The sequence below is a fragment of the Muscardinus avellanarius genome (genome assembly GCF_963383645.1).
Source record: "Muscardinus avellanarius genome assembly, chromosome: 10".
NCBI lineage: Eukaryota > Metazoa > Chordata > Mammalia > Rodentia > Gliridae > Muscardinus > Muscardinus avellanarius.
In genome coordinates this window covers 6,131,699-6,152,686 of record NC_137796.1, presented here as the reverse complement: position 1 = coordinate 6,152,686, position 20,988 = coordinate 6,131,699, and the positions used below count along the sequence as shown (strand labels likewise).

Genomic DNA, 20,988 nt, shown 5'->3' with positions numbered 1-20,988 from the left:
GGGCAGCCCGGGCCGGGGAGGGGGCTGCTCGAGCCCACCCCGGCGGGCCCCCCCCCCCCGCGCGGGCGGCCACACCTCGACCATCGCCCGGCCCGGCGGGGGTGGGCGCGGGGTGCGGGGCGCCCCGGGCCACCGGCCTGCGGGGGCTCGCCATCCCGGCCCCTCCCCGGCGCCGCCCTCCGTCTCCCGCCCTCCTCCCCTCCCGTCGGGCCGCGCCCGCCTCCCTCCCGTCCCCGCCCGCCCCGGCCGGCCGCGAGCTCCGCCTGCAAAGAGGCCGAAGCCGCCGCGGCCGCCGCCGTTGCCGCCATTGACGTCAGAGGGCGGGCACATGACCCGCGCCGGCCAATCGCGCGCGCCGCGCTCCCTCCGCACTCGCCCCCCGCCCGCCGCCCGCAGCACTCGCGGACGGACGCGGACCCCGCCGCCCGAGACCCGCCGCCCCCGGCCCGCCCGCGGGCATGCGGCCCGCCCGCTAGGAGCCGCCCCGAGCGCCGCCCGCCCCCCCACCTGGCCCGCGGTGGGGGGGTGCGGGCCCCGGATCCGGGGGCCCCCCGCCCCGCCGCCAGCGCCGCCCCGCGCGCGCCCGGCGCCCGCCCCCCGCGCGGCCATGGACCTGAGCCGGAGCCCGGGCGGCGGCGGCGACCCCCGGCAGATCGAGGAGACCAAGCCGCTGCTGGGCGGCGACGCGCCGGCCCCCGAGGGCACGAAGATGGGCGCCGTGCCCTGCCGCCGGGCCCTGCTGCTGTGCAACGGGATGAGGTACAAGCTGCTGCAGGAGGGCGACATCCAGGTCTGTGTCATCCGGCACCCGCGGACCTTTCTCAGCAAGATCCTCACCTCCAAGTTCCTGAGGCGCTGGGAGCCGCACCACCTAACGCTGGCCGACAACAGCCTGGCGTCCGCCACGGTGAGTCGCGCCCCGGCCCCGCGGCTTCCGACGGCGGGCCCCCGGGCGGGGGGCTGCCCTCCTGGAGCAGCCCGTGGCCCGTCCGCAAGACGCCAGCCCGAAAACGAACCGCCACCGCCAAACGCGGCGGCAGCAGCAGCGGCAGCGGCAGCGACAAAAAAAACCCACCGAGGGACCCCTGGCCCCCAAGAATTCCCCAGAAAGCCCATTCTTTTCTCTGCTTCACCCGTCCTTTATTCTTTTTCCTGCCCCGACTAGCACACAGAACTGGGTGCTTTCCGGTTGGGGAAAAAAAAAAAAAAAAAGAATCTTCGCATATTGGGAGGTTGGATGGGGGAAGGGGCGAGGGGGTCCTGGACCCAGGCGCACCCAGGGGCAGGGGAGCCTGGGTGGAAGCCGGCACCGCGGCCCTGGTCTCGCGGTGTCCGTGTGTGTGTGAGCTTTTCGAGGCTGGAGATCGTTCCTTTGTTATTGTTATTGTTTTCCACTATGGGACTGGGGCCAGTCAGCTGGATGAGAGGGAGAGGAGGACCCGCGGATCTCTTTCTGAAATCGAATCTGCAAATGGTGGCCTCCTTCTTCCTGGAGAAAGACAGCTGTGGTGGGCTCAGAGGGGGAGTGGGGGTGGCAGATAGGAGCCGCACAGGAGGCTTTGTGCTTTGAAACAGTTTCAAATACTGGCTGGGGCAAGCCCTGATGTGGGGGGTCCCGTCCTCTTAGGAGAGGGGGGCCCTCGATTTTGCCCAGAACCACCCTTCCCCCTGGGGCTGCGGTGATCCTGTTTACTAAAGACCGTGGGAGGGGGCAGAACCCCATGCCTGCCCACACCTGTGCAGAGGAAGCCCAGCCAGGAAATGGTGTGAAGCTCACAGGGCCTGTCACAAATGTGTACGTGTGTAGACATTTCCCCGGCATCCATGTTCTCTGGGTGGTGTGGCCCAGGCCATGACACATGCCCCAAGGAAGAGGGGGGGAAAGTTAGCCCAAGAATCCTGCTCTCGATCCTGCTCCCCCACCCCCAGAGCACTGAGACTTTTATTCTGATTTTGGGGTCTGTTGGGCTCTGGACACCCATTTTTTTTTTCTTTCCTGTGGGTACCATGGTGCAGTATCCGCAGGCTCCTTTCTCAGGCAGGCTCTCGGGTAGCCGGGAGAGGCGGCCTGCTCGGCTGGGGCTGGTGCGTGTTCTTAAACCTGCCTCCGGGCTGCAGGCCTCAGCCGTCGGTTTTTACATGTGATGGAGGGACAGCTTTCCCAAGATGTGCCAGCACCGAGGGTTTCCGATTCAGAGAGGCCCTGGTGACCCCGGCACCCCCCTGCCTGGCCGCTGCCGGCTCCAGGTCTGGCTTTAGAATTTTCACCTGGTGGCTGGTGGTGGTGGGGGCCCTGTTCGTTTTCCTGCCACCCCTCCAGATGAAGGGAAGTTGAGGGGCAGCGGCATGCTCATGGGGAGCAGAAGCTAGGTCGTGCTGTGCTACTGACCTCCTGGTTTGGGGAGGCTGGTTCTGGAGACCAAAGGCCCCCGCTTACCCTGGTTGCTCGAGATACACTAGAGGGAGAGAGAGAGGAGAGGAAGAGAGGGCAGGCCGGCCTGGATGTGTAAGCAGCCAGGGGCTCCTTGACCCCCCCTTGGCCAGCCAGCGTCTTCTGTGGTCTGGGCCCCTCTAAAGGGCACCTGCGGTTTTAGTACCCAGACGGAGGGCAGTCCAGGGAACAAGTTTTTGTGTTGGTGGAACCTTTCTCTGGCCCGAGGGAACAAGAAAGAGGAACTACAGGAGTTAGCAGGAAGAGCCCAGTGGGCTGGCCTGGTCCCCCTCCACCGCCTTTCTCCACCCAGCACAGTGGGGGCTCCCCGGGGATCTTATCGCACCCCCCCACCCTCAGGCAGAACGGCTCACCGCAAGCAAGCCGGCAGGGCTGGAGCCGTGGCCAGAGCCGTGGCCTCCAGGCAGAGATGGGTTGGGATTGCCACCGGGGATCTGGTCCCATCGAGAAACACCTGGTTGGTGTCCAGGCTCCAGGAAGCAGAGGAGCCCCCGTGGGGTTTCCCTGAGGCCCGGGCGTTATGTAACCGGTCTGCATTTTATAGTGCGTCCAAGCACTCGATTGAGAAATATTAGCCCAAATGAAACAAAGGTGAATTTCAGTGCAGTCAGCTACGACAGAAAACCCTTTGCAGCCCCGTGGCTGTGCAGAATCCCCTGAGCCAGCCGCGTGATTACAGCAGGTCTGTGTCTCGGAGGGTCGCACCGTCCCGTGAAGTGTGTATCGGTCATATTTGAAGCCCAGCTTGGGGCCATCTGGTCACTACTCGGTTAATCGTGTGGGCTTCGGGAATGAGACTTGGAGAGATTGATCAGGATTCAAACAACAAACAAACCGAATATTCTCTTTGCCCAAACTGCCCGTCTCCACTGATCCAATTAACTGAATCGTGAGACATAAAGACCAGGCTTCCAGATCCACAGGGGCATCGTCTGCGATGGAAGCTTCTGGGGCTCCCAGTCCTGCCGGGCCAGTGATTTGAGAGCTGGGCACACCCTTTTGTCGGAGTCAGGAAGGAGAGTCAGAAAGGAGTGTGGTGCTGGGGCCCTGACTCCCTCCTCCCTGGCCTGGCTGTAAACTTCGCCCCACGGGGCGGGTCAGGTCACAGCCTACCCTGTGCGGTCTCCTGGTCTCCTGCGCTGGTTACTGATTAAATCCTTGCAGAGTGCGCCCGACTGGCTTGTGACAGGCCGGGCGGCCGGTTGGATGCACCCTGTACTTGAGGACTTTGGATCCGGAAGGCGCACAGGCTCCTGGGGGAGGGGCACTGATCCCCTCCCCCCCGGGGACCAGGCCCGCCGGGTGCCAGCCTGCCTGCCCACGCGGTGGTCTGGACGAGGTGTCCCATTCCCCCATTTTCCTGCAGACTTCGTCTCTGGGCCTCCGTGGGTGACTGTTGACCAAGGTGTGGCTTGTGATCCACAAGCCAGGAGTTCTGCATGGCCAGGGCAGGACCAGAATCCATCTTGCATGGCCGTGGCGGCTGCATCTGCTCACCTGCTCCCTGTGTTTGTCCGTTGGTGGTTGGTGAAGGGCTTTGTTTCTGGCCTTTGTTTCCTCGGCATCAAGGAAGTACAGACGAGCTACTTACCTTGGATTTCATCTTTGTTAAAAAAAAAAAAAAAGCAACACAGGCTGGCTCAGAATGGTGGGTCTAATTGGCAAGGTTTTTTGGTCTATACTTACCTAGCAGGGCATAAGCCGTGGCAGTGCGATGTTTCTGTGTTTCTGGGCGTCTTGTCAGGGATGGGGACAGAGAAGTCCCCTTCATTCCTATCCGTTTTTGTTTTTTTTAAGCCCGGTACTGTATGGGGGTGCTGAGCGCTCATTCTCTGAACTTGGACTGTGTCGCCAGCGCTTACTCAGCCTCACTGCTGGTCACGTTCCCAGCGGAGTTAAAGGTCCAGATGCTGTGGTTCGTACTTGAGAATTAAAATCCAGTTCCCCCAGAGGAGTCACCAGTCCCACGGGGAACCCTCTGTGTGCACACACACGCATGTTAGGTTTTTTTCCATTTATGTTACATACGCGTCTCCTCCCTGGGTCTGTCCTTCCCGCCTTCAATGTATTTGGCGTTTTATTTATTTTTTGTGGCAGTTAGTAAATACACGCAATTTCCTTGATTTGTCGTAAGATTTTGGAGCACATAAAATCAGTTTCCTGGATGACTTGTCCGATGAGAGACGGGGATGGGGGCCAAGCTGGAGAGACAGAAACGTCACAATTCTCTGTGGTCAGCCCGCCTTCCCCAGGCCGTAGGGAGTCAGAGCACTTAGAGGAATGCTGTCCTTTCCGGCTGGGGCAAACTCTGCCCACCCGGGGGGGCAGGTGGCCCGGTGTGGGGGCTCCTTTCCAGATCAGCCCTCAGCCCGAGAGGGAGGAGAGGCTCGGCCCCCAGGCTTATGGGGGCCCCGCCCGCTCCTTGATGCCTGCCCCGCGGGGGGTGGGGTGGTGGGCATTTCTGGAGCACCGCCTTGGGCATCGCTCGGGAAGCCTGGCAGCTGAATCGTCCCAAAGACAGGTGTCCCGGGCTCCCTCCTCGCTCGCGCAGGCCAGCAGGGCCTGACTTTCCCCAGTTGCCACTGGGCGTTTCGTCGGAAGGGACATTTGAGATGGGCCGTGTACGCCTTTGATGAAGGGATTAACGAGATTCGGCAAGGCAGCCCAGCGCAGGCACCTCCACCGTCATGGGGCACCGGGTCTGGATTCTGAGGTTCCTGGCCGGTGGCTTTCGGGATCTCCCTTTCCCTTGACGGGCATGGTTCTTCTTGTCTGGAGGGTGGGTCACTGACTGCGTTCATAGGGCTGGCGTAAGCACCCGTGATACCAGCACGTGGTATGGGCGTGACAGTCGACTGGTGTTCGGGTCTGTTCCCCTCATTGCCCTAAAAGAGCTTCTAAACAAATGGAAGAGATTGTTGCCATTTAGACATGGGCAGTCCCCAGAGAAGACTCCTGAGAGGAGCGGTGCGTTCGGGACAGTTAGGAGTGCCATAAGCAAAGGCAGCGTGATTGTTGTGCACGAAGGGGACGCAGTCTATTTCTTTAAAAGGAAACCAAGCCTCTTAACTTGTAGCTGGAACAGCCCTGCACATATGGGTCCTTGCAAGTCGCCCAGAGCACGTCACGAAAGTGAAGCCCGTGTCGTCTTCCGTGTCACTGAAGCCCCCGTTGCACACGCTGTTACCCATCTCTGTGTGTCCCTGCTGACTGTGCAGACGGTTCTGTACTGCTATTGTTCATTGGACGGTACATTTGCATGCGTACGCGGCTGCCTCGCTCTTTTTCAGAGCTGCATAAGTCTCCAGTTTTGAGGCATACAGGGATAATGTGGGGGGCCTTACCCTGTGGAGGGACCTGTAGGTTAGGCCCGGTTGTTTGCTATTTTCCTTTTTTCTATAGCAGAGGCATTTGTGTTTGGATGGGGTGAATGTGTGCTTGCAGCTTTTGAGGGCAGGGAGTGGAGAACTAGCCCCACGCCCACTGAACACAGGTAAAGAGGGTGCTCTGCAAACGCCCAGATCTCCACCTTGAGGACCAGGGTCTGAGCTGCTCCGCCTGAGGGCTCCATTTCCTCGTACACGGACTTCCTGTTTAGCCCAGGATGGAAGCTGGGCTGTCCAGGTCCCAGGCTGATAAAGGAGGGAGGTGGGGCCGGGCGTGGTGACGCACGCTTGCAATCCTTGTGCTTGGGAGGCTGAGACAGGAGGATCGCACAGGTTCGAAGCCAGCCTCGGCTACTGAGTGAGGCTCTCAGCAACTTAGTGAGACCCTTTTTCCAAATAAAGTATAAAATAGGTCTGGGAGTGTAGCCTGGAGGTAGAACAGCCCCTGGGTTCCACCCCAGTACCATAAAAAAAATAAAATAAAAAGAAGGGAGGTAGGGATTTCTCTTCTTCCCTCCTGGCTCTGGAGATAGAGAACCTGGTGTGGCGTACAGGTGCCCAGGTGGATGCTGCACCTGTTGACAGGGCGTTGCACGAGCACGTGCAGAGCCCTGACCCTCGGGTATGGAGGTGAGCGTGTGTCTGCGTGTGCGGGTTTGGGGGCGGCCTGTACATCAAGAAAAGGGGATCCCAGAGAAAAGGCTTCTGGGGCTGGACTTGGTTCCTGTCTTCAGGAGCTCTTTCTTCACCCCGTGATGTGTGAAGGTTGGCAGCGTGCGGGGTGCGGGACCGAGCCAGTGGAGGGCTAAGGGCGGACACGGACATGAACTCAGACAGGTGAGCCTCCGTCCTGCCTCTGCGCTCCCCGGACTGCGGCCCGCCCCAGGTGACCTAAACCCTGCACTTATCTGAAAGGGGAGGATTATAGGGACTTCCTTCTGGCCCGATGTCAGGGAGAGTAGAAGATGCACGCTTCCCCCATGCATCCAACCAGCAGGTGAACACCCCTGTCCCAGGCACTGCAGTAACAACTCAGCAGGAAACACTCTGGTGATGGGGTTATGGAGAAAGCAGGGTAGCTGGGTAGCAGCTGAGGGGCACCGAGAGCTGCCGCTTTGTGCAGGCGGGCAGGGAAGGGGCGATCCCACCATCTGCGGGAAGGGCCTTCCCTAGCGGGGATGGCGAGCGCCAGGACGAGGCCGGGAGGAGCTTGGAAATCACTTGCCCAGGTGGCGGGAGCCTTGCAAGCGCTCTGAGGAGACAGTGCTCCCAGGAGCCGTGATCTTGTAAACACAGAGCGCATCTAGAACGGGCGAGGTGCAGGGCATATGGGCAGCTCTTTGCCCCAGAAAGTTGCCATCCTCATACGTCTGGTGTGTGTGTGTGTGTGTGTGTGTGTGTGTGGTTTCTTTCTTTTTTTTTTTTTTTAAATCTGTTCCCTCCCAATGAATAGTAAAGAGTAGCTTTGTAGTAAGTGGTGCTTTGAGTAGCTCTTAAATTACACAGCCCAGCAAAACTTTTTAAAACCAGCTCTCAGCGGGGCGTGGTGGCGCACGCTTGTAATCCCCGCGCTTGGGAGGCGGAGACAGGAGGATCGTGTAGGTTCAAAGCCAGGTGCGCTGGCGTAAGAGACCCTGTTTCAAAAATATTAAATAGGTGTGGGAGTGTAGCTTGGAGGTAGAAGGGCTTCCAGGAACCCCAGTACCACACACACACAAAAAAACACACCCAGCTCTCTTTGTCATTAACCAGGTTCTGGGGAGCCCAGAATGCAGACTCCTCTGTCACCTCTGGTGTTGCCCGGCTGGGACGCACCCTGCCTCTTGCTGTGCGCCGGCCTCTGTTCTGGCTGTGCTTGTGCCGCCAGCAGAGCAGAGGGCCATGGGGAGGCTGGGAGAACCCTCTGGGGTAGGCGATGAGCTGGGTTCTCTGGCCTGCAGCTGGGTGGACCTATAGGAATCAGACAGAATGCTGTGCTCTGGGTCCTGTGCTTGTGGGGGAGTGCTCCAGGTCCTGTGCTTGTGGGGGAGTGCTCCAGGTGCTATGTTTTCAGGGGAGTGCTCCAGGTCCTGTGTTTGCAGAGGAGTGCCCCAGGTTCTGTTTTTTGGGGGGAGTGCTCCAGGTCCTGGCTTGTGGGGGTGTGCTCCAGGTGCTATGTTTGCTAGGGAATGCTCCAGGTCCTGTGCTTGCAGGGGAGTGCTCCAGGTACTATGTTTGCGGGGGAGTGCTCCAGGTCCTGTGCTTGTGGGGGAGTGCTCCAGGTACTATGTTTGCGGGGGAGTGCTCCAGATCTTGTGCTTGTGGGGGAGTGCTCCAGGTACTATGTTTGCGGGGGGAGTGCTCTAAGTGCTGTGTTTGTAGGGGAATGCTTCTGTACTATGTTTGCAGAGCAGTGCTTCAGTTCCTGTGTTTGCAGGGGAGTGCTCTAGGTCCTGTGCTTGCAGGGGAGTGCTCCGGGTGCTGTTTGCAGGGGAGTGCTCCAGGTCCTGTGCTTGCAGAGTGAGTGCTCCAGGCCTTTTGCTTGCAAAGTGGGTATTCTAGGTTCTGTTCTTTCAGAGTGAGGGCTCCAGGTCCGGTGTTTGTAGGGAAGTGCTCTAGGTACTGTTCTTATAGAGGAGTGCTCCAGGTCCTATGCGTGCAGTGGAGTACTCTAAGTCTTGTCTTTGCAGAGTTGGTGCTCCAGGTCCTGTGCTGGCAGGGGAGTGCTCCAAGTCTTGTGCTTGAAAATTGGGTGCTCTGGGTCCTATGCTTGCAGAGTGAGTGGTCCAGGTACTGGAGGAGAGTGCTCCAGGTACTGTGCTTGCAGATGAGTGCTCCAGGCACTACACTGGCAAAAGAAGGCATGCGCTTCACTCCAAAAGGACTCCAGCTGAAAGGGCACGCTGCAAGTCGCCATATACTGTTACGCCTTGTCCTGCCCCTTGGAGGGAGGTCCTGCCCTCATGGGGTGAGTCTGGTAGAGGTGAGGATGGAGGTCACGGGTGGGATTGGTTAGAGGGACCATAGGCCAAGGACAGCGGCCTCCTAGAGAGCGCAGGGGGGTAGGAGGAGGGAGGACTGGAGCCAGGTGATTCCTGCCCAACTCACTGACCGCCCACCGCCCAGTGCGTTGGAGCAGGGTGGGCCTGGCCGCCCCTCGCGGGGCGTGTGGTGGTTCACCTTGTGGAGAGACTGAAGCCACCACACAGACGCTTGGGAGTAAGGGACCTGAGTCACGGGGCCAGGGAGCTGGTCGCAGCAGTGACCAGGCGACCACTGTGTGACTACTTCCTTTGCTGAGTGCCGTGCTAGGCCAGGTACACTGGTGACTCCTGCACCCCATAAGACACGTCACTCTCTTTACAGCCGGGGGAGCTGCGGCAGTGCCATTCAGCAGATGTTCCTTGGGTGAATGAACAGACGCCGCGCTGCAGTGGCTGTTGAGGAGATCCCTCCTGCTGGGGGGCGCCGCACAGGGAGGGGGCACTTTTGCATCTGCACCCTGCACTCCTCTCTGGCCCGCAGGTCATATTTGAAACGCCCTCCGGGTTCCAGAGCTGCGATCCTACCAAAGCAGAGTGTGCACGTAGCACACACGACCTCCTGCCTCCGTGGGGTGCAGGCCTGATGATTCCTGGCCTGTGGCGGTGGCCCATGAAGTCACCAGGGCAGTGCCAGGCTGCTTCTGGCGGGCTTTCCACCATAGGCCTTGGGTGTGTGGCAACTGGGGCTGACTCCCGTCCACCTGGGTTCCCAGGGCCCTCCCCTCACACCACCCTCGCCTCAAGCCCTGGGGGAGGTCTAGCTGTCCCGGGCTCTTGGCAGGGTGCTGCGCTGTGGCTGAGGTGGAGGGACAGGTCAGCTAAGCAGTGACGCAGGTGCAGCCTCTGCTGTGTGTTGAGGCGGAGGAATGCGTGGTATCCTGGGCGGAGGGAAGGGGGACAGTGACTTATCAGCATCTGTTGCTCTGGCTGGTTTCATGACCCTGTGACTGAGGGTTGCTTCAGGGACAGGAAGGCTAAAGAGGTGGCTGCTGGGCTTGCGGGGGAGGGCCCCAGCAGTCCAGACAGGGCCCGGGGTGTGTGTGCCCAAGCAGGAGGAGGGTGACCCCAGGGTAATAAAGAACATTTCCTGTAAACACTTCGAGCCCCTTGGCTGTATCTGTGCTTGCAGTTCCCATGTGTTAGGAGGGGAACAGATCTCGAGTTTAAGGTCACGCGAGTGGGACCAGAGCCAGTGGCCTCCAGATGCTGCCACGACTCCCTGGGCCCCCAGCAGCAGCGCTGAATCACCACAAGGCAGCAACAAGAGCCGCTCACACTCCCGCTCCGTCCTCAGCCCCGGAGCACTCTGGGTCCCTCGCAAGGTCCCCATCTTATGCAGGAGCAAGCCGAGGCCCAGAGCGGCGGGGTCACTGCCGCCCGGGCTTGGCACGGCGGAGTGCAGCTGGGATTTGATCACGGGCTGTCTTGCTCGCATAGCTGCATGTGCCTGGTGAGCAGGGTTTTAGAGCAGAGTCTGCAGGGCCCCTGCTCTGAGAGGGGGGCCCTGCAGAAGAGCGGGCTTACGGATGTGGCAGAGGGGTTCACCGAGGCAGACTGGGACCTCCCGCCGGCTCCTGGGGGCCCCGGCATTGTAGGTTTGGCCATCTCCCTGCACACCTGTGTCTGGAAGGGCTGTGGAGGAAGCTTGCTATCCACCTGCCCCTCATTGGGGCTGGACGGCCACTCAGCCTTCGGGAGCCTCGGTTTCCTCCTCTGGAACGGCCTGACCTGGCAGAGACCAGCGCAGCGTGCCGCCCCACCCACTCGTCCGCCCGTCCACCTGTGGCCGCAGCTCCCTAGGCCTCTGAGCCTCAGGGCGCTTCCCTGTGCCCCTCATCTCTGCCGGGAGCATCATTCCCAGCCCTGGTGTGGCCTCGGTGGGCCACCTGCTAATGTGTGGGGGCGGAGCCATCTAGTCCCCTTCCCCAGGGCCACAGAGCGCAGGTGACGGCTCCCAGGAAGTCCCCCTAGCACTTGCCGCAGGCCACCCGCTGCATAGGCCAGCTCTGGGGCTCACTTAGCCGCCCGCAGGCCTGCCCTGATGCCTTAGGATGTTGAGTGTGGCCCTGACCCATAGGTGCCAGTCCCTGCCTTCCCAGGGCTGCGGCAGCCAAGAGGCCAGTGGAGACCACCCTGTGCCCCCGGGGCCACTCGCCTCCAGGAAAGCCACCGGGTCCACTCTGACAGTCGCCACCCACCTTGTGGGTTTCTGCGCTTCCAACAGGCCCTGGCTGCCACAGCAGAGCGGGGTCCCCGCCCCCACTGCAGTCACCTTGAATGTTTTAGCATCGGCTTTGAGGGGGCCGCAGAGACACCCCTTCCTTGTGTCTCCAGCGGTGGGGACTGAGAGCCAGGTGTGACTTGCCATCCAGGCCCCAGGAGGAAACCCCGGCTGGCCAGGGCTCCAGCCAGCACCAGCACTGCCTTTGATGGCTCCCAGTGACCCCCCTGCTGTCCCAGCCTTCACCCTGATGACTCACGACTACACAGATCTGGGTTATTTGAAAAGGGATTGCATCATGGCCATAAAAAGAGAGAGAGAGAGAGAGAATTTAGCATTAGGAAGTTTTGGTGTAAGGAAAGCGCCTAGGAACCCCAGCTCCCGTCCTTTCTGAGTTGAAGCAGGGTTTTCCAGGGGTGAGGGCGTGGACCTGCCTGGATGGCTTCTTAGCTGGGCTCTTCTAAAAAGATCTTCACCTGCTTGATCGAGTCCCACCTGGCAATGCACTGGCCCTTTTGATTTTTGGAGCAATCTAAAAGATAGGAAAAGGGCCGAGCATGGTGACCCACGCCTGAAATCCCAGTATTTGGGAGGCTGAGACTGGAGGATGGCAAGTTTGAGGACTGCTTCAGCAACTTAGTGAGACCCTGTTCCAAAATTTAAAAAGTAGTGCTTGGGAGGCTGAGACAGGAGGATCGTGTAGGCTCTGAGCCAGCCTCAGCTACTTAGTGAGGCTCTCAGCAACTTAGTGAGACCCTGTTTCCAAATAAAGTATAAAAATATGTTTGGGAATGTAGTCCAGAGGTAGAAAGCCCCTGGGTTTCATCCCCAGTACCACAAAAAAATAAAATAAAAAATAAAAAAATAATAATAGCTGGGCATGGTGGTGCATGCTTGTAATCCTAGCATTTGGGAGGCTGAAACTGAAAGATGGCGGTTCATGGACAGCCTCAGCTACTTAGGCCCTTCACAACTCAGTGAGACCCTGTTTCACAAATATAAAAAGACTAAAAAAATAGGGCTGGGGGTGTAGCTTGGAAGTACAATTCCCCTGGATTCCATCCCCAGTACCACGCCCCCAAAAAGATCTGAGAATATAGTTCAGAGGTAGAATGCCTCTGGGTTCAGTCCTCAATGCCAAAACAAACAAACAAAAAAACTAGGAAAAAGAAGGTTGTGGAGTTGGGTGTGAGTCTTTTTTTTTTTTTTTTTTTTGGTGGTACTGGGGTTCCTGGAAGCCCTTCTACCTCGGGGCTACACTCCCAGACCTATTTTTACGTTTTTATTTGGAAACAGGGTCTCCTAAGCCAGCGCGCGCGGCTGGCTTCGAACCTGCGCGATCCTCCTGTCTCTGCCTCCCAAGCGCGGGGATTACAAGCGTGCGCCACCATGCCCGGCTGGGTGTGTCTTGACAATGGGCTCTAGAGGGGTAGAGAGGTCTCAGCCAGGGAGCACTGCAGGGGAACCCTCTGGGGCTCTTTGGACCCCCCAGTAGTGAGCAGAGTCCTTTGGTCCCTGCCCGCCCTGTGAAATCCCAACACACCAGTCCTCCTTTATGTGTCGAGAGGTGGTAGGTAGGGGGTGCGGCCTTAGAGACTGCCTGCTCAGGCCCCTGCTTCCCTAGAGGGGTGCCCGGTGGGCCGGTGGTCCACTGCTGGCCAGTGGGTTTTGGGTTGAGACGTTTCATGTTAGACTGATTAACCAGTTGTGGGCCCAGGTCTCAGTGTCCTCCAGGGCAGGCTGGGGGTGGTAGGAGGAGCCGCCTCCTGGCCTGCCCCAGGAGTCACCCCTTCCAGCCTCTGCCCACTTCCTGGTAGGTTGGACTCAAAGGCAGGCTTTGGGGTCCGTTCACCCAGGATTCTTGTTGTCAGTACAGGGGAGCAGGGTGGGGAGCCTTGGGGACCCAGGCCCTGAAGGGACAGCGGGTTCTCTCTGTTCCTGGGAGGGAGAGCCTGCCCTGTCCATACCGTGGAGTCAGGGGAGGCTCCTGTAGGGTGTGCTGGTGACCCCGTGCTTGGAATGGGGAGTGGACCCTCCATCCGGGGCCAAGCCCTTGGGGGCCGACTCCTTGACTCTCTGGTGCAGAGCCCGTGTTGGGAGCATTAAGACATTACTGGAGGTTTTCACCCAGCTTCCAGCAGCAGGGCATGGGAAATGAGATTTTGATCTCAGGAAATATGATTTAAAAACAGAATTGAAAGTTGCTTTTATTTTCCAAACGATATTGCCCCTGACACATGTGCTGGGTCTGAGTGGTGGCCCTGGCCAGCGCGTGTAGCGGGAGAGGCCCCGGGGCTCCCTGGTGTGCTGCGTCCCATTCACTGCCCTCCAGGGCGGGCTCTCAGCCTTCCCTCCGCCCCTTGGGTCCACAATGACCGAACCCAGGCGGACATCTTCCTTGGGGGCGGCTCCCTGTCCTCTGGCCTTGCATCCCCTGAGAGGGTCCCCTGCCTTTGCTGCTGCAAGGGCTTCTTGCTCCTCCCACCAAGCCCACCGGTGAATGCCGACCCCCCGGACCCAGGGCCCTGGGGGCCTTGTGGACCAGAGTCCGACGGCTTGCCACCTCCCAGCGCTCTCTTCCTGGCAGGACGGAAGTCCTTCTCCTTCCTGCTGGATGAGGCCTGAGGGCCTTGGGCCCCCAACCAGGCCTTACTGTGGAGCCCTCAGGGGTGGCGCCGGTTCCCGTGGCCGCCCAGAGCAGACCCGGGTCCTTTCGCTGCTATTTGTTCCCCGCATCCGCTCTGGACACTGAACCCTCTGTTCTTCCTTGCATGCTCAGGACTCAGAGGCTTCTGGGCCCCAGGCCCCTGGGTGGCCTGGATGCAGGAACATGCAGGGATGCAGATAAGCATGGGTAAGGCCGAGGGAGGAGAACCGTGGGGCGCTCGCTCCTGGCCTGTCCTCTGGGGTCACCATGGTGGGCAGCATCTCAATGTGGCTGCCAGGGTAGGAGTGTGTGGGGTGGGAACGGGTGATCAGCTGTCCTGGCTTGCTGGAGACTGCCCTGGGTTTTTGCATAGCAAGTCCCGTATTCCAGGAAACCCTGCGGTCCCAGGCCCGCGGGACGGCGGCCGCCCCAGGGAAGGGGCTGTCTCCTGGGCTTCCCCTAGCTGCTGCCCACACCTTACGCTGACTGTCCTTTTGTTAAAATTTCCTCAAATCTCACCACTCTGCCATCTGTTTCCTCCCAGTGCCCTGGCAGACGCTCGGGTCCTCCCCTGTTGGTGACTGTCACCATGTGGGCGTGGTGCTGGGCGTGGGAAAAGGAAACGGAGGTCTCATGCTGTACTCCCATGGACCTTCGCCCATTGCTGGCCAGGGCCCTCTCTTTGCTCTCTTACTGTGGGCTCTCTGTTAAGAACCTGACGCATAGTCATATTTACTCACCGCGACTATCCTAGGAGGATTTTCCAGGGCAGATGACACTAAGATCTGGAGAGGTGAAGTCATTTGCCACAGCTCTGGTCAGGCAGGCCGTGCCACCAGGGCCCAGACGGCCCTCCCCGCCTCTGCACACGAACTGGCCATGTTTACAACCCGAGTCAGCCAGACCAAAGCCGCACTGCCGCAGCGGCTGGCATGGACGTGCTGTCTTGTTGGGTACCAAGACCCCACTTCTTCCCATGTGGTGCAGAGCATCCTGGACTGGCTGGATAGCCAGCCTGGGCTGGGCCAAGTTCAGCCAAGGCCCATGCTGGAAAATATTAACCTGTTTTCCATTAGCCCCCTCCTCCCTCTAAAAAAAAGTTTATATAATCTGAATCAGAGCCGGCCAGCATTGGAGGAGAACCTGCAAGAGATCTGGGTCTGGAGTGGCAAACACAACACACGCGAGCCACTGCTTCCCCTTGCCTGGCCGTGGTAGACATTGCTAATCAATCCTGGCACAGTCAATTTCCCCAGCATGCTTGGGGAAAAAACAACTAGTTATTGCTGACATGCAGAGTGAAACCGATTTGCTACTGTGATGTAGTCAGAACCCACGCTCACAGCAGTTAGGTGGCCTTCAGGGGAGTCCCTGGGGTTGCGGGGTCTTCACACCAGTGTGCTTGCTGTTAAGAGATAACTCGAGAAGCTGGGCGTAGTGGCTTCATCCCAGCATTTGGGAGGCCAAGACAAGAGGATCACAGTTCACGGCCAGCCTCAGCTACTTAGTGAGGCCCTCTGCAACTCAGTGAGAGCCTGTTTCAAAATAAAGAATAAAAAATAGGGCTGAGGGTGTGTGTAGCTTGGAGGTAGAATGCCCCTGGATTCCATCCCCAGTACTGCAAAAAAAAAAAAAAAAAAAAAAAAAAGACTGGAAGTTGAGGGTCTGTGTCTGAATGACAGGTCCTGGGCTTTGCGCAGCAGGGCGTGGATCGGGATTCACACCCCAGTTCTGCATCTTGACAGCTGTAACTTTGGGCAGATCACAGACTTCTTTGAGCCTCCTCTGAAACTGGACCTTGCAATCTGTACAGCCTAGGGTGGTAAGGAAGAAATGATACGGTGCATTCATTCCACTCAGCAGGTGTTTTCCAGGTGCCTCCTTCCTACTGGGCACTGTTGGCCTTGTGCATGGCGGAGGGCTGTGTGGATGTGCCCCGATCCAGGGAACTCGGCTGTCCTCAGGTAGACAGGGCTGTTTCCTTCCTTCTCCCTCCTCTGAGGCTGGGGACTGTCTTTTACCTTCTGTACTGTCCTGTCTACTTCCAAAGAGGCTGCTTAATTTTCCACGTGACTGGCTTCCTTTCCTTCCTGGTCTCGTTTCCATCCTCACACTGAGCTGGGGATCCTCTTTGACAGTCACCACAAATTGCGGCGACAGAACCTTCCCAGTGAGCGAGTGGGTCTTCCAGCGTGTCGGCTCTAGACTTTTCTGAGTGACACACTTCTGTTGAAAATTTGCCAAAAACTGTGCGTCCTTCTGTTAGCAAAATGGTAAGATGATAGGCTTATAAAGTTTAGCAACTACACTCACACGCGCGCGCACACACACACAAAACACATGCACACATGTTTTAGCATGTATAATGTAAGCACTCTTGGGGATTCATGGGTGCCTCCCTCTTACCCCTCATTATAAACCTGCATCAGGGACTGTGACTCGTCACAGCAGCAGGAAATGGAACTCTGCATAGAAGTCAGTGTGGGGCTGATGAGGTGTTCCACCAAGCCTGAAGGATGGAGGCTTTGACCCGAGCCCCACTCCTTTGGCCGGGGGAGCAGGTTTGTCTGCACACATTTTCTGTACTTGCTTGAGCTGTGTTTAGTCTTCCTGCTTATGGTGAAATATTTCTTCCTTTATCCTAGTCTGGCGTTTCAAGGTTGGCACTTCTTGCCCCTCAAGTGTTGACTTTAAGCTTTCGAGATGTTCTTCCCTCTTTGATAAGGCAGAACGCATCACAGAGGATGCGTGTGGTCGCCGAGAGGGACCACCTGCTGGAGCCAGGCAGGTGGGGCTCGCCGCTGGCCCTGCCCCAACACACGGGGTGATCCTGGGCCACCCTCTGGCCTGTGAAGTGGAGGGACAGAATGACCACAAAGCCTCGATGGTCAGGGATTAAAGAATACTGAGCATGAAAAACATGCCCAGAAAATTTCCACGGAGGCTGTGGCCGTGTTTGCATTTGAATGCCTTGAATTTGACTCAGAAGGGTGGCTCCATTGTGCGGTGGAAAGTAGGTATTTATACCGAGTCTGCAATGGAGGAGGCCTGGTCGATCCCACTGAAGTGGGCGCATGCTTTCTGGGAGACAGATGGGGTGGAGCACGTCTCTCTCCTGGGTCACAAGACCGTGGGCCAGCCAGGAGCCAGGAAGAGAAGCCAAGGGTCTTCTTCCTTAGCCCAGAATAAATTTCTTCCTTGTCTTTGCCGTTACTAAGATGTGGGGGGTGGGGGGGCTCTGCGGGCCGTTTCCGACACAGGCGGGTGGTTTCTTTGCCCCTGAGTTTTGGAGTGGGGCTTTCCCTTTCATTTGCTTCAACATTCCCCCCATAGCCGGCAGTTTGGCGGGATGGCGTTTGTTTATTTTATTCTCATGTTTGGTTTTCAAAGTGTGCCGCGTGCGTGGCAGCCTCTCTTCCCAGAGGATTTTCTAGGGCGATTCAAGCCGTGACTGCCCAGGTGAGCTGCAATCCATCGTCACTTGAGCCCCCAGTCCTCAGCAAACTCCCCGGGATGGAGTGTCCCTGTGTTACGGGGACAGGTGTCTCCAGGGTCACAGGGCTGTAGGTTGTGGAACTGGTCAGGGTGACCTGAATCCCTGTGCTTCTCTCAGGCCTGCCGTCCCTCCTGGGACTTCAAGGGACTCCCTGGGTGTCCTGCACGTCTCTGTCTTGTGAGGTTCCACTTAAAGAACAAAACAAAGCGGGCGTTGATTGAACAAAGAAGGCCTTGGGGGATCCTTTGCTCCGCTCGTCCAGACCCCTCCCCAGCCAGTGTGGCCAGGACTGTCCCAGCCCTGTGGGTCAGCGGTCAGGGGACTTTCTCTGCAGGCAGCTAGCTGGGGTATGCGTCTGGGCTCTGCCCTTTTCCTCGCTGGCCTTCCGGGAAGCCCTCTCCAGTGTGCGCAGGAAGGAGGGGTGCAGAGAAGGCAGCTTTATGGTGATTTCGCCAATCCCAGGTGAGGCGCGGGCCGGCTCTGCCAGCCTGAGTTCTTTGCAGGCGGCGGTCAGCACTGTTCGCCCAGGCTTGGCACCTGGACCTGAAGGCCCGCGCCTGCCGGCTCTGACCAGAAGAGACGAGCACGTCCAGTCAGATTCCCCGGCAGATTCCCAGTCTTGAGATTGTCTGGGCGGATGCTTTTGTTTACACCTGGGGAAACTGAGACCAGGGAGGGACCGCCCTGGGCACCGTCCCTACTCCAGCGTAGCCTTTTGTTTTTGGCTTTTCCCAGGGCACAGGCGAGGCTTGGTCAGAAGGACAGGGAGGCTCTTTGTTCATACACCCATTCATTCCTTTGCACATTTATTTTGCATTTGAAGTTCCGAGTTGTGCGTATGTTGTTTTCTTTTTCTTTTCTTTTCTTTTTTTTCTTTTGGTGGTACTGGGGGTGGAACCCAGAGGCTTTCTAACTCCAGGCTATACTCCCAGACCTTTTTTTTTTTTTTAATATTTTATTTGGAGACAGGGTCTCACTAAGTTGCTGAGAGCCTCACTAAGTAGCTGAGGCTGGCTTCGAACCCGTGAGATCCTCCTGTCTCAGCCTCCCCAGCGTGGGCATTACAAGCGTGCGCCACCACGCCCGGCTTCATACGTTGTTTTCACTGTGTTAAATGTACGCGGCGTGGTCGCATTTTAGCCATTTGCAAGCGTACCGTTTATAAGGGCACTGAATACATTCACTGTGTGGTGTAGACAAAACTTTTCTGCCATCCCCCGCGTCAAGTCTGCCCATCAAATATTCTCCCTCCTTTCCTCTCTGGGAACTGGTGTTCTCTTCTTCGTCTCTCTGAATTCGCTGATTCCAGGTACATTATAGAAGCAAAATTATGCACTATTTGGCCTTCTGTGTCCGGCTTATGTCACTTAATTTGATCTTTTCAAGTCCCACCTTGTTGTAGCACATGGCAGAATCTCCTTTTTCCAGACCAGGCAGTAGTCCATTTAATCTCTGCACCACCTTTTGTTTTGTATTGATGTGCACTTTGGCAGTTCCCATGATGCTTTGCCTGTGTGACTAATGCTGCTGTGACCATCGATGCAGATAACTTTATTTTATTTATTTATTTATTTATCTTTGTGGTACTGGGGATGGAACTCGGGCAGTCTACCTCGGAGCTACATCCCTAGCCCATTGTTTATTCTTTATTTTGAAACAGGGCCTCACTGAGTTGTAAAGGGCCTTGCTAAGTAGCTGAGGCTGGCTGCGAACCGCGATCCCCCTGTTTCAGCCTCCCAAATGTGGGGATTACAAGCGCGCGCCACCACGCCCGGCCTGATGCTGATACCGTTAGAACCCTGCTTTTTCTTCTTTTGGATATATACTGGAGGGAACACTGATTTTTTTTCATGGTTGTTCCTCCTTCTTGTTATATAAAGAACTCAGGTCTATTAGACAACACATAAAACAGAGAGGAAAGTAAAACTCACCAGGAGCGTAGCACCTAGAGGGCGTTGCCATCTCTGTAGGGCTCTGGCTCGCGGTGCTGGTGTCCCGTCCAGGCAGGATGCGTGTCAGTCATCCATGACGTGGGGTGACCGTCACTGGGCAGAGAAGGGCTCACCCCAGGGGAGGGGGCGCGTGCAGTCGTTGTGACCAGGCTGGACTCTCACCCTCTCTGAGACGCGGCGTCCCAGGACTGCCCGACCTGTGGCGTGGCTTCCTTTGCTGTCACCAGTGCGAGGGTGGCTGCCTGGCAGAGGGGCTGGTTGTGGTGAGTGCCAGGTAACTGTGTGTTCAGTGAGTGGATACAGGGAAGAGCGAGGCAGGAGTGAGCCAGCAGGCCGACCTTGTCCTTGGTGGTAGCATGGGGTCCTCCAGCCGGCCCAGGCGTCTGCCCTGCAGGCCTTCAAACCTGTGATCCTCCTGTCTTAGCTTCCCAACTACTGGGGTTATAGGCATGAGCCACCAATCGGCTTCTCTCTCTCCATATCTATCTATCTATCTATCTATCTATCTATCTATCTATCTATCTCTATCTCTCTCTCTCTCTCTCTCTCTCTCTCTGTCTCTCTCTCTCTCTCTCTCTCTCTCTCTCTCTCTCTCTCTCTCCTTTCCCTAGTACTAGGGATTTGAACCCAGGGGCATTCTACTTCTGAGCTACACCCCCAGCCCCTTTTGTTCTATTTTTGTGGTGGTGGTGGTCCTGGGAATTGAACTCAGAAGGATTCTACTTCTGAACTACATCTCCAGACCCATCTTTTATTTTTTATTATTTTTTTAGGTATGTATGTATATATTTTGTGGTGCTGGGAATTGAACGCAGGGACATTCTACCTCCAAGCTACACCCCTAGCCCAATTTTTATTTTTATTTTTTGGAGACAGGGTTTCACTAAGTTGCTGAGAGACTGGCTTTGAACCTGCAATCTTCCTGTCTCGGCTTCCCAAATATTGGGATTATAGGCGCGTGCCACCATGCCTGGCTCATTTTTTAATTTTTAATTTGAAACAGGGTCTCAGTAAGTCACCGAGGGCTCGCCTCAAGCCTACGATCTTCCTGTCTCAGCCTCCCAAGTGCTGGCATTACAAGCATGCAGCCACCAGGCCTGGCTTTTTTTCTATTTTGAGACAGGGGTTCACCAAATGACCACACATGCCGGCCTCGAGCCTTCAATGCTCCCTTCTCGGCCTCTCAAGTACTGGGCTTCTGGGTGTGCCACCACGCCTTGTTTTCTGTGCTCCTTTTTGTGAAATTAGCACGGTTGGCGGTTTCTTGTTTGATTGGAGGGGGTGATGTGCCGCCCCTGGGTTCCGGGCCTGCTCTCTGGCTTACTGGTGATCGCAGTGGCCCCGGCTTTGGGAGCCTCGGTTTGCTTTGCTGTCAGTACCTCTGTGGCGGGTGGACTCCACTGGGGCCTGGTGAGGCGGAACTGAGGTACGGCCCAGGAAGCTCTTACCTCCCCTCGGCAACGCAGCGGCTACTCTCATTTTTACAAACAGGCCACCGCTGAGTAGCACTTCTGACAGCTGTATGGTTTTAAAATCCCCTGATGGCCCCCCGCACAGTGGGGCCCCCAGGTTTCCTGGAGTTGGTAAGAGGGCGGTGACCTATGGACTGAGCACGCATCTTTTCCCTGGGACGCTGTGGCTGAACTGAGTCTGCTCAGTCCCCTCTGTCCATTGAGTCTCTTCTGCCCTGGGAATGGGAACAAAGAGGCCTTTCTTGAAAGAGCCCACTGTGCCTTCAGGTTTGGAAGCCGGGGCCCGCTTGCTGCAGCCGGCTGCAGGAGGCAGTGGTGGGCCAGCCTCCCGCCTCGCCC

General features: G+C 57.5%; 1 protein-coding gene across 1 annotated transcript in view; it reads left to right on the top strand.

Annotated features, from left to right (window-relative positions):
* Positions 1-607: 607 nt before the first annotated feature.
* Positions 608-20,988, top strand: part of CMIP (c-Maf inducing protein) — a gene marked incomplete at both ends in the record, with an annotated part of 197,925 nt that continues 177,544 nt past the window's right edge. Inside the window, one exon of the mRNA XM_080702910.1 lies at positions 608-907. Coding sequence (XP_080559036.1) covers positions 608-907 — 300 coding nt within the window. The remainder of the gene's footprint in view (positions 908-20,988) is intronic.